The sequence below is a fragment of the Pteropus medius genome, unplaced genomic scaffold (genome assembly GCF_902729225.1).
Source record: "Pteropus medius unplaced genomic scaffold, Ma_sr-lr_union100, whole genome shotgun sequence".
NCBI classification, from domain to species: domain Eukaryota; kingdom Metazoa; phylum Chordata; class Mammalia; order Chiroptera; family Pteropodidae; genus Pteropus; species Pteropus medius.
In genome coordinates this window covers 84,039-97,641 of record NW_024346771.1, presented here as the reverse complement: position 1 = coordinate 97,641, position 13,603 = coordinate 84,039, and the positions used below count along the sequence as shown (strand labels likewise).

Below are 13,603 nucleotides of genomic sequence, written 5' to 3'. Positions count from 1 at the left end.
TGTATGTTTCTAAGAACGTATCCATTTCCTCTAGATTATCCAATTTGTTGGCATGGAATTGTTCATAGTATTTTCTTACAATTCTTTGTACTTCTATAGGGTTCATAGTTACTTATCCACTTTTATTTCTGATTTGATTTATTTGGGTCCTCTCTCTTTTTCTTGATGGGTCTGATTTAACATTTATCACTTTTGTTTATCCGTTTAAAGAATCAGCTCTTGATTTCATTGATCTTTTGTATTGTTTTTCTAGACTCTATTTTATTTATTTCTGCTCTGATCTTTATTATTTCCTTCCTTCTACACACTTTGGGCTTTGTTCGCTGTTCTTTTTCTAGTTCTTTTAAGTATAAGGTTAGATTGTTTATTTGAGATTTTTCTTATTTCTTGAGGTAGAACTTTATTGTTATGAATTTCCCACTTAGGACTACTTTTGTTGTATCACATAGGTTTTGAGCTGTGTTTTTCATTTTCATTTGTCGCTAGGTATCTTTTGATTTTTTCCTTGATCTCATCGTTAACTCATTCATTGTTTAGTAGCATGTTGTTTAGCCTCCATGTGTTTGTATATTTTCCAGTTTTTTTCTTCTGGTTGATTTCTAGTTTTATACTATTGTGATTGGAGAAGACACTAGATATGACTTCAAACTTCTTAAGTTTATTGAGACTTGATTTGTGGCGTAATGTGTTTTCTCTTGAAAAATGTTCCATGTGCAGTTGAGAAAATTGCATAGTGTCCTGCTTTGGGATGAAATGTTCTGAACATATCAGTTAAGTTTAGTGTGTCATTTAAGCCTGTCATTTCTTTGTTGATTTTCTGTCTGGATGACCTGTCCGTTGGTGTCGATGGGGTGTTGAAGTCTACTACTATGAGTGTGTTACTATCGATCTCTTCTTTTCTGTTGGTCAATAATTGCTTCATATATGTAGATTCTCCTATGTTGGGCACATATATGTTTAGTAGGGTTTTATCCTCTTATTGTATTGATCCTTTATCATTATATAATGTTCTTCTTTATCTCTTATTATAGCCTTTGTTTCAAAGTCTATTTTGTCTGATATAAATACTGCTACCCCAGCGTTCTTGTTTGTTTGTTTGTTTGTTTTCATTTCACTTGCATGAAATATTTTATTCCATCCCTTTACTTTCAGTCTCTGTGTGTCATTTGATCTGAAGTGGATCTCTTGTAGACAACATATGTATGGATCTTGTTTTATTTTCCATTCAGCTATCTTATGTGTTTTGATTGGAGCATTTAACCCATTTACATTTAAAGCGATTATTGATAGGTACATAGTCATTGCTATTTTATTTTTCTTATTTATGGAGATTTCCCCCCTACTTCTTTTTATAGAACTTCTCTTAATATTTCCTATAATTTTGGTTTGTTGGTGTAGAATTCTTTTAGCTTTTTTCTGTCTAGGAAGCTCTGTATCTCTCCTTCATTTTTAATTGATGGCCTTGCTAGGTAGTCTTGGTTGTTGGTTCTTATTTTTTTTATTATTTTGAATATGTCATGCCAATCCCTTCTGGCCTGCAAAGTTTCTGTTGAAAAATCATCTGACAGCCTTATGAGAGTACTTTGTAAGTAAATAGCTGCCTTTCTCTTGTCACTTTTAAGATTCTCTCTTTGTCTTTAACCTTTGGCATTTTAATGATGATGTGTTTTGGTGTGGGTCTGTTTGAATTCCTCTAGCTTGGGAGTCTCTGTGCTCCTGAATTTGTATGTCTATATCCTTCACCAGGCTAGGGAAGTTTTCTGTCATTATTTCTTCAAGTAGGTTTTCAATCCTTTGCTCTCTCTCTCTCTCTTCTCTTCTGATACTCCTATAATGCAGATTTTGGTGTGTTTAGTGTTGTCTCGGAGGTCTCTTAAAGGTTCCTTATTTGTTTGATTCTTTTTTCTTTTTGTTATTCTGATTGGCTGTTTTCTGCCACCTTGTCTTCCAACTTCTAATTTGATCTTGCATTTCATCTAATCTACTGTTGATTTCCTCTAGTGTATTCTTCATTTCAGTTATTGTAGTCTTCGTTTCTGTTTTTTTAAATGGTGTCTTTGTCCTTTTTTATGCTTACTATTGCTCTGTTGAAGTTCTCACTGAACTCATCTATCCTCCTCATAAGTTCGTTGAGCATCCTTATAACCAATATTTTGAACTCTGTCTTTGGTAGGTTGCTTGTTTCCATTTCACTTAGTTTTTTCTCTGGAGTTTTCTCTGTTGTTTCACTTGTGGCATGTTTCTTTGTTTTCTCATTTTAGTTGTTTCTCTGTGTTCATTTCTATATGATAGGTAGATTTGTTACATTTCCCAGCTTTGGCCAAGTGGCCTTATGTAGTAGGTGTCCTGAGTGTCTCACTGGCACAATCTCCCTGATCACCTGCTCTGGGGGCTCTGGGTGTGTTCTTTGTGTGGGTTGTGTGTGTTCTCCTGTTGTAGCTAAACCTTGATTGCTGTTAACATGGCAGTATATGAGACTGACATGGGAAGACGGGCTGTGAGGATTGGCCACACCCACAGGGTATGAGCTGCCGTGTGGGGGCTGACCTCACAGAGTGGGATTCACCCCAGCAGGCTCGCGTATCTCTTGAGACCACCCTCTTGGTGTTCTGCTTATGGAGTTAGTCAGGTGGTGCTCTGTTGTGGTCTGATGCTAGTCTCTGGGTATGTTGGTTCTGGGGCCCCTTGGGAGGGGCTCCTGTGTAGGCCAAGGTCAACCACTGCCTTTGATTGTTTGGGGTTACCTGGTAGGAGCTATAAAATGATCTACAAAAGATTGCCGTCTGCACTGGATCTGGAGGCACGTGGGAGAGATCACACTGTGAACCGAGGTCTCTTATCCCCAGTATTAGGCCTGTGGTGGCTCAGCAAAATAAACAGTGCATCTCAAGGCCCGAGGCTGTCTGCCAGTTGCCTGTAAGTTTCCACAGCTGAGTGCCTTTGGTTGGTATAAGAGGTGGGCAGGTTGGGGACCCAGGGTGTCCCTGGGGTAAAGCATGCATCTTTTACCTGGCCAATGTAGAATCAGGTTTTTTTTCAGTGCTTAATCTGTGTCTTCCTGCAAAAGCCTCAGATCATGGCAAGACCAGCAACTGCCAGCCTCAGGCCTACAGGCACCCAAAATCTGTTCATGAAATACTGTAGCAGGGTTCGTGGCCTACCACCAAAAGTCTCTCCTGGGATGCATTGGCTCTGTGCAGGCCATGCAAGCTGAGGGTTGTTGTTTCCTGGAGAAGCCCAGGGAAAACACAGGGTGGGACTGGCTGCCCAGCAATGGGCTCACTGTGACAATTTGTGGATTGGGTGGTGCACTGTGTCACGGAGACAGAGAGTGGAATAAGCCAATCCTTCAGGCCAATGCAGATTGCTGCCAGAGCTGAGCCCGTGGGGTCCCATAAAAGTCACAGATCACAATGAGGCCAGCCACTATCGGCCTTAAGCCCACAGATCTCAGCGATCCACCCAAGAGACACTGCAGTTCAGGCTGGCACCAGTGGCCCACCACCAAAAGTCTCTCCTACATGTAAAGTGTGGGCCATGAACAAGCAGTGTGAACTGAAGGCTGCTGCTGGCCCACAAATGCACAGTCCATGGAAGGTTCAGGGTGGGGCCAGCTGCCTGGCAATGGACCGCCACAGGCAATTTGTGGATGGGGTGGGGTGTGATCCCAGGAAGACATGGAATGGAATGGGCTGATCTCACCAGACCAATGCAGATTCAGAATTAGCCATGCAGGGGGAGGGTTCAACCCAGGCAAGATGGTGCCTGTCTACAGACTGTCTTGGAGAAGGGCCAACAAAGGCGCATTGGCAGCTGTCTCTCCAGCCCTCGCTCTTGTGCCACACAGTTCAGTCTTTCCCTGTATGTCTCCCTCACCTCTCAAGCTGCTGACCCTCCATTGGTGCCCAGTGTGAGTGCCTGTGAGTGAGTAAGGGGGATGTTTGGATTTTCATGTTCCTTCTGTCTCACCCAGACAGCCAGAATCCCCACTAATTTTTATAGTCGGATTTTGTGAGAACTTTTCTCGGGACTCGACCCCTGGGCTGGGGAGCTAGGGCCTCTCCTTCTTTCAGCAGGAATTCTGTAGCTGTCCTCTCCCTCCTGTTGCTCAACCACCACAGGCAGGCGTGGGACCAGCCTGCTTCGCATCTCCACCCCTCCTACCAGTCTCGATGTGGCTTTTTCTTTATATCTTTAATGTATGTGTTATAATAAGCTAGAATTCAGGTCGTTCTCTAAGTTGTTCGTTTTATAATTTAGTTGTAATTTTACCGTGATCCTGGGAGGAGGTGAACCTTATTTTTAACTAGCTTGCCATTTTAACCTAAACCATTCTATGAGATTTTTTTTAAATCATAAATTCTGCTCCTGGCCTCTACTGGCTTTCCTGTCCACTCAAAGTAAAATCTCATTCCCTAGCCTAAGGAAACAAGACAACTAAATCATGTGGTGGCCAATATGGGATCCTGGAACAGAAAAAAAGACTATCAACTATAAACCAAGGAAAGCTGAATAAAGTGTAGACCTCAGTTAATAATAACATATTAGTATTAACTGATTAATTGTAACATTTACCATACTAATGTGAGATGTTAGTAATAGGGGAACTGGAGACAGTGTGCATGAGAACTCTCTGTATTATCTTCGCAATTTTTCTGTAAATTTGAAACTGATTTTAAAAATAAAATTTATTTTTTAAAAACTGAATAAGAAATAAATCTCACCTTAGCATGGTCCATGGAGCCTGTGGGATGGGACCCCCAACCCATGTCACCTCAGCACCTGTACTTATTGTCCCAGTCATCACATTCTAGCCAGATGGCCTGGCCCTGCTCTGCAAAAAAATAAAATAAAATAAAATAAGAGTCTCAGGCCCTTTGCTCTGCTGTTCCTCAAGTGGGAATGAAATGAGAGAATGATTCTGTGCTGCCATGTGCTTGTCTTATCTTGGGTTCTGCCCTCTGCTCAAATGTCATCTCCTCAAAGAGGCTGTCCTCTACCATCAAGGTCACATAGCCTCCCCCTACCTCATCCCTCACTCTCTAGCTCCTAACTCCTGTTCCATTTTCTTTTTCTCACTTATTTTATTATTTGAACCAGTTACCAGTTCTCCTCTGCCATATAGAATGTGCTCTTTATAAAGATAGCAGCTCCATTCCCCTTTTCTTTCCTGAATCCTCAATCTTTGCATGATGTCAACACATAGCATGTGTTCAGTTCATACCCTCAGTTCCTGTTTCCAGGCCTGCACTGACTGACGACCAGAGAGTTGGGCCTGTGGCTAGAACTGGAGATGAGAAGGGAACACAGCCCCCTCATCATGTCATCTGAGGCCCCTGGTGGTTTTCAGACCCCAAACCACTGTTGAGGCGAGAGGCAGAAGGAGAACTGAGTGTGCTCAGAGGCTGCTGAGACCAGACATCAGACTCTGGGCCTCAAGGATCTATTTTCTCATTTCTTTTCCTTTTGCACTGAGGCATCTCTGCAACACAGGATGGTAAAATAGCAGACCCTGAGCAGTCTTATGTTGCTGGTCTTTAAGCTGAGACACAGCAATGCATCTAGGGATATAAAATATTGACATTGATCCATACCAGCAGTTCCAAGCCCCCTCCTTCCCCACCATGGATCCTCCCTAGATCCTCCCAATTTCTCCTCCATCCAGCAATGTAGAGTCGATGCTCAGGGTGGTTGTTTGGACCTGAGCATACCAGTTTTGGAATAGTTCGAATGCATCCTGTTAGCAAATTTACCTTTGGGCATTTTCTGAGAACACCTGCTGTGTGCCAGGAACTGGAAAAGTACATGGAGTCATGTAATTTAGACCCTGAAAACCCTCCAACTGCCAGATATTGAATCACAATCCAGACTTCAAGCATAAAGGGAGATCCAGAAGTCCCCCTGGACATCTCAGAAGCTGGTAGTCAGCCTGGCCTCAGAGTGTGCAAAGAATGTAGCTTTGTCCTACATACATTTCCTCTGCTGTTGTCTCCTGCCTTAGAGAGAGGGCCTGGGGCTTAAATAGATGCCCATCTGGGTGACCAGTGCTGGCCAGGAGGGCTGTGATTATGCCCAGCTTAATGCAGACATAATGTGATCACTGAGGCTCTCGAAATGCAGAGTTTGCAGTGTTAATGAGCTGGTGTCATCTGATTAGGGGCCCACATAAATACCACCATAGCCTCAGGCCATAGGCAGCCACAGGCAGCCACAGGCCATAAGCAGCAATGTGCAGGAGTGGCAGCTATACACAATCCAACCCAGGAGCCTGGCCTTCGGCGCTGGAGTCCATTGCCCAGGGTCCACCACAATGAAAACTTGGTGTCACACACCTGCAAATAGTGGTTTCTAATTAAAACCTTCTAGGGACTTTTTTAAAAAACCAACTTTATTGAGATATAATTCCCCTATCGTACAGTGCACTCATTTAAAGTGTGCAGTTCAACACTTTAAAATAATATTCACAGATGTGTGCAACAATCACCATAATCAATTTTAGAATATTTTCGTTACCTCAGAAAGAAACCTGTACCCTTTAGCAGTCACTCTCCATTTCCCCAACATCTTCCCAGTCCATAGTCGGGTTCTGGAGACTACTCTCTTCCTGGTTCATAGCCAACACTTTCTCACTAGCCTTCCCGTGGTAGAAGGGGCTAGAGTCTCTTTGGAGCTTTTTTTATAAGTCACTAATCCAATTTGTGAAGGTTCCACCTCCATGGTTTTAAAAACCTTCCAAAGGCCCCAACTACTAAAATCATCACCTTCTTTCAGGGGTTAGGATTTGGTGGTGTGGGCAGGGGAACACATACATTCAGAACATAACTCTGAGTCATATGATAACTCCATGTCCAATGCTTTGAGAAACTGCCAGGCTATTTTTCACAGAGGCTGTACCATTATACATTCCCAGGAGCAGTGTATGTGAGTTCCCACTTCTCCGCATCTTCACTAACACTTGTTATGTCTGAATTTCTTTCTTTAGCCATCTTAGTTTGAGTGAGGGAATATCTCCTTGTGGTTTTGATTTGCATTTACCTGATAATTAGTGATGCTGAGCATCTTTCCACATGCTTATTGGCCATTGTACCCATTACTTTTGTATAAATTGCAAGATATAGATTACATGCAAAAAAAAAAAGCACTCAGACTGTGTTGATTTAAAATAATGATAAAGCACTCATATTAAGGAACAAAACATTGCCAGAACTCCAGAATTCACCTGGGTGACCAAACACAGACCCTCACCTCCTACCCCAGAACAACCACTGTCTTGATATTTGTGTCCCTTATCTCTTTACTTTTCATATTTTTCCCTTCTGCGTGTGTCCCTAAACAATATAATCCAGTTTTGCCCACCTATGAACCTGATACAGATGAAATCACTCTGTGGAAATCTTTTGATTGTATGTTTCCCTCCCTGCTATATTTCTGAGGTCAGCCTCTATTAGTATGGTTTTCTTTATCTGTTCATTGTCACTGCCTTATAGTGTCCTGTTGAGTACACACACCTCAGTTTATCTATGATGGACATATATTTCCATGATGGACATCTGGGCAGTGCCCAGTTTGGAGCTAGCATAAAAGCTTCTGCTATGAACATCTCTGAGCTTGCTTCCTGCTCACACAGCATACATTTCTCTAGACTCCATGTTTGGAAGTGAAATTTATGAATCATATGTCTGTGCATCTTCAGCTTTCTTAGACACTCTGCTATATGTGCACTCCTGACAGTAGTGTATGAGAGTTTCAGGTGCTCCACATCTTGCCAACACTCAGTAGTGTTGAAATTTATTCTGAATGTCCCCCAGGCATCTCTGTGTTGAAGTCTCTGACTGCACTAAAATCTCAGTCAGCCAGGCTGTCATGCTTCAAAAAATGTCTGCCTAACCCTGCTCTAAACACACATCACACCTCTGAACTTCACTGTTTTACTGCTTTTTAGGCCAAGAAGAAAGGTAAGCTGCACATTTGGGAACTCTCTCCTCACTGACAACCAAAAAGGATGTCTAGGATGTCTGTGTTATTTGGGCAACTAATCATCAGTACTAGCTGTAAGTGTAGAAAGATCATGTGAGGGTGCCAGCATACAGTAAGCACTCTGTCATACTAAGTGTCCTGATACTAGAACAGTCAATGAGCCAGAACTTCTATCCTTGAACATTCTGGATACTTGTGGCACCACTTGCTCATCTGACTGCAAGACCTGTGGTTGAAAGATGGTGGCCCCCACTTCCTGTTGAGCATATTGACCAAGCCCTGGTCATCTCCTTCCGGAAGCAGAGCAATTAGGGCTGGAAAGATTCTGAAAATGAACCCATCCTTGAAAACAGGGACCTTATCTTGTCACCTCTGTATCTCCAGCCCCTACACAGGCTCAGGCCCAGAGGAAGAACTGATGACTATTTCCTGATTTTGTTCTAGAACTCTGACTTTTGTCAGAAAAGATAAAATTGCCTTCACTCCATGTTTCAGTGAAGGCAACTGAGGCCCAGAAACAGGGTGTGACAACCCCAAGGGCACATAGCCAGTAAGCAGCCACCAAGGACCTGGTTCACACTCCTTGGCCTCCTTCACCAGTATGCCCACTCTAAGAGTTAGCTGAGTCTCAGTTTCTTCCATGTAAACGGAATCATACTAACCTCACAGAGTTAAATATGATGCCATATATAAAAAGCATGTGCCCAATGTGTGTACAGGTGATTAATAAATGTTCAGTCATTCTCTCATTTGTTCACTTATATTCTTTCACTGTAAAACAGGCAAAGGCAATTTGACAATCCAGATGAAGTACCATAAAAATGTTCATACCTTATGACTCTAATAAATCCCCATCCCTGGTACACAGAACGAGCTTAATAAAATGTCTATTAGGATGAAATCAAACTGAAGATGATAAGGAAGAGAAGCTTCAGTTCCAATTCCAAATATACTTGCTTCCACATTACATATAGTTAAAATGAAAAACAAAGAAAGAAGGAAAGAAAGAAAAATAAAGGAAAGAAAAGGAGGGAGGGAAGGAAAGAGTGAGGGAGGGAAAGAAAAAAAAAATTTTAACCTGAAAACAACCTAAATATCCTGTACTAATGGGAGGAGGGGTGGTAAATGTTGCCTTCTTTTACTGCTGGGGTATTCCAAAGCTGGGAGTAGCAAAATATGGCCCATGAGTCATCTCTGGCCCATTGCCTAAATATGTAAATAAAGAGTGAATGAAAATCAACTATTAATTTTGCCTGTCCTGAAACTTCATATCAATAGAATCATATAGTATGTTTTCTTTTGTATCCAACTTTTTTCACTCAGCATTATACCTTAGAGATCTGTTCTTGTATGTATTAGTAGTTCATTCATTTTTACTGCTGTCTAGTATTTCATTGTATGATTATAATTAATTACTACTTATTATCTCCATTCTGCATATAAAGAAACTGCAGTACAGAGGGAAAAAGTAAGTTGCCTAAAGACACACAGCAGGTTCATGTTAGATCTGGGATTTAAACCCTGGGTCCAGAATATATGCTTCCCCTCACCCTTTCCTTACAACGTTGCCTCTCATGCAATGATGATGGAAGCCCAAGGGATATTCAAAAGAAGGAGCATAGTATCTAGCCTGGGAGTCAGGGAAACCTGCCAGGGAAGCTTAAATCAGAGCCATGGTTCCCAGATTTAGATGTTCACAAGGCCTGGCAGGTGTCATAAGTAATCAAAGCAAATGACCTGAAAAACCATAGCTTTAGGTCAGGGAGGCAATAAGAAGCAGTGAGGACCAGGGCAAATTAACGGATACTGACCCATGAGGATGATAGGTGCTGGTACTGATCCAAGTACTGTTGCCATGTGACAATGCCAGCAGAAGTTGTGGTGAGCCAGGACATAACAGTACTGCCAGGCTGGCATTTGTGGCCAGCTTCTATGCTAGGAGGTCAATGCCCAATTATACTAGGCATTAAGTAGTTTAAATATCACCCCAGAGTTGCCAGACACCCTTTCTGTTTGCCACAAAAACAAACAAACAAAACAACAACAACAACAACAACAAAAACCCGTGGAAGTCTGCCTGTTAAAATCTCCTGGTTTTTAAACGTTGGTTCAAAAATTATTTTAAACCTGTTCAGACCTAAGAGAACCTATGTGTGTTCTGGACTAACTCGAACTGATCTAAGAGCCAATCTAACGATGTCATAGGAATTGGGAGGCAAGGAAGGCAAGTTAGTTCCAGGTGAAAGACAACACAAGGGTTGGAGATGACAGGGATTTGAATCCAGGTCTAAATTTCCTGCACTGAAAAGAATAAAACCAAACTCAGCTAGGTGGGGCAAAGGGTGGGCCAGGCTGGGTGCTGCACACTGCCTAATGTGCAATGACATGTTCTATGCTCTTTTCTGCCCGCCCCTGCAGATCCTGGAAGAGAACATGAAGCTGGAGTGTAAGTGCCATGGCGTGTCAGGGTCATGCACCACCAAGACGTGCTGGACCACACTGCCACAGTTCCGGGAGCTGGGCTATGTGCTCAAGGACAAGTACAATGAGGCTGTTCACGTGGAGCCTGTACGCGCTAGCCGCAACAAGCGGCCCACCTTCCTGAAGATCAAGAAGCCACTGTCATACCGCAAGCCCATGGACACAGACCTGGTGTACATCGAGAAGTCACCCAACTACTGTGAGGAGGACCCAGTGACCGGTAGTGTGGGCACGCAGGGCCGCGCCTGCAACAAGACAGCCCCCCAAGCCAGTGGTTGTGACCTCATGTGCTGTGGCCGTGGCTACAACACCCACCAGTATGCCCGCGTGTGGCAGTGCAACTGCAAATTCCACTGGTGCTGCTATGTCAAGTGCAACACCTGCAGTGAACGCACGGAAGTGTATACGTGCAAGTGAGCTGGAGATTTCACCACATGTCGCCCTTGGATCAGGCAGGCTACCTCCAGCTGCAAGTTAGAAAGTGGGGAGGACCAGATTCCAAGCTGAAATCATCCTGGCAGGTCACTTCCCAGATCTTCACAGGGAACTACAGAAATGCTGAGCTTGTCTTTTCTGCTGTGGGGGCACCTCTCTTGGGTTTCCTGCAGGCACCTGTGGGAAAGAGCTCTCCAGAGCCCTTAAGGATTCTGCTCCACACACAGTGCTGCTCCGCCCTACCCCAGATGCTGCCTGGGGTGCTCCATGGCTGCAGCAGAGCCTTTCACAGCAGAAACCCTGGATCCTTAAGCCTCATCATAGCAATATTTAACAATTTATTCTGATAAAAAATAATATTAATTTATTTAATTAAAAAGAATCCTTTCACCTCATCGGGATCCGTTTTCTGCAATCAAAGTAGACTCTTTGCTTTCTTTGCAGGATAATTTTGTCAGTAGGACAAGGAGCCAAGTAGAACTGTACATAATTCTTCTTTATGCAGATATTTCTACTAGTTGATTTTGCAAGTATCCTCTTGCAACATTAGATGTTTAAGTACAAGGGCAAATGTCCTTTATGCATATATAGATACACACACACACACACACACACACACACACACACACACACACACTTTTTTTTCTGTTTGCTGCTACTTATCCAGAAATTTAAGCTGGTCCATCCAGATTTGAAGATGTTTTGCAGAATATGTTTCCCATCCTTTAGTCCTTCTCAATTCAAACTTCACCATTAGAAAAATCCAGTTTGGAATATATAGGAAGAGGAAAGATAATAAAACTTCCAGCAGTTTCTGTCTTTTGGAAAGAGAGCCACTGGATAAGAGAGAATATTTTGTAAGAGACTATTTTTATATGAATATTTTATTTATATCAACTCTGGCTGTATCATTCCATGGCCTGTGCTTCTTCTTAATTCTGATACTTGCTTTGGGGTAAGGAGGGGCAAGGCCTGGGTATAGAGTCAGGCCCCATGAGGACCCTCACATAGCTGGTTTTTAGTCCTATTGGCCAAGTGGGCAAAGTGGCCCCTGCATGCCTAGGCTGTAGTGTCATCGGTGTTACCTGGGGTCCCCAGCCTCAACTTGTTAAGCTCAGGCCTTTGGAGCAAGGTCACTGAATGGTGACCTTGTAATGAGCCATGTGGTGAGCAGGTCCATTCCCTCAGCATTGCATGACTATCACAGGGACTTGGTCATTGCCACTCAGCAGAAGCCAGCTCAGAGAACCCACTCCTCACCAGAATACCCCTGTCATTGCCATGTGTCCTGGGGAAGAGGGTATGGTGAGGCACAGTCCTCAGTTATAGGGCAGAAACCTGGGGTGAGGGGTCTTATCAGCAGCAAGGCCCAGCAGGGCTTCCTAGATGTTACAGTCCCAGAGCAGAGTGTCAGAAGTGTGGATAAGGCCTCCCTGCTCTGAGTCCACCTACATCCAGTGCCTATCAACCTAGAAAGCTTTCCTCCAGGAGGCTGTGGGTATTCTGTGTCTATTTGCATGCCCGTGTGTGTGTGTATGTGTGTGTGTGTGTGTGTGTACTTTAAGAGTTCTTGGGGTAGTCATGTGACTTTGCACCTTCAAATACCTCTGGGGTGCTAATTTGTGTGTACCTTGTGTACTCCTATGTGTACCCAGCTTTCTCTGTGTCTCTCCATCTGTGTGCCTGAGCAATTTTGGGTGGTGTGTGGATGTAGTTGTATGCCTGTGCATCTGCTGGTTTCCAGGTGTCTCTGCTTGCGAGGAAGGACTTGTGGCGTGAGGCAGATTGCAGGGACCTTTGGCAATTGTGCTGAGCCACCTATTGATGGCATCTCTGAATTCCATGCCCACAGACACTGGTGAAACTCAGGAACCTCTGAGATTACAGCCCCAAGGCCCCAAGCCCTGGGACCCTCTTGGTGTCTAGGCTGTGTCAGACACCCAATGTCAGCACTGGGCCTGGATCACAGCATGGACAAATAAAATTGCTGGACAGTTGGTTGATTTCTTCCCTTGGACCATTTTTTCTTCTTTACTTGGTTGTTAGGATGAGTAGCATGTGAAGGAACGAGTGGAAGGATGGATGGATGGATGGATGGATGGATGAATGTGCGAGTGGATGGGTGGGCAGGTGGGTGGATGGGTAAGTAAGGAGAAAACGTACAGAAGTTTTACAAAGCCCTCCATATCACAGTTTATCTTTGTCTTGGAAAACTTGCAGTGTCTACCATGAACAAAGAGGTTTCCGAGGCCCGCAGTCCCTCTGCTCCTGGCCTCATTACACCTGAGAATGGGAGAGGTTCTGACCAATCCTCCCAGATGACTATTTAATGTTAATCAAATATACGTGATTTCAGAAGTCACCCCCATGCCCTACCTTACAAACCAGATGAGGAGTGGGCCTGGCATGAGGTCAGCCAGGCTTGTGAGAAGAATGAACAGGTTGGCTAGTAGCCTGTCACCTGTCCCCATAGCACACTGTCAGTTCCCAGTCCTGGAGCCTATCCTCTCTCTGAGGTGCCCAGCTCAGCTGTACTCTAAGTCTCAGTTTCTCCGTCTCTAAAAGTAGGATTAAAAAAAACGTAACTCACGGGGCCTTTTTGGGAGTCCTCCCAGTAATGATTGTATCGCATTTTGTGTTTCAAAGCAATGGATGAATGCTAAATATTATTATTAACTGTTATTATTACTATTATTACTATTCTCTCCAT

The 13,603-nt window shown here is 43.5% G+C and overlaps 1 protein-coding gene across 2 annotated transcripts in view; it reads left to right on the top strand.

The window, feature by feature from the left end:
- The window catches only part of WNT7A (Wnt family member 7A), a 69,802-nt gene extending 56,826 nt beyond the window's left edge, over positions 1-12,976 (top strand). For both annotated transcript variants that reach the window (XM_039876462.1, XM_039876463.1), the window contains exon 4: positions 10,396-12,976. In XM_039876462.1, coding sequence (XP_039732396.1) covers positions 10,396-10,875 — 480 coding nt within the window. In that variant the 3' untranslated portion in view covers positions 10,876-12,976. The remainder of the gene's footprint in view (positions 1-10,395) is intronic.
- The last annotated feature ends 627 nt before the right edge of the window (positions 12,977-13,603 follow it).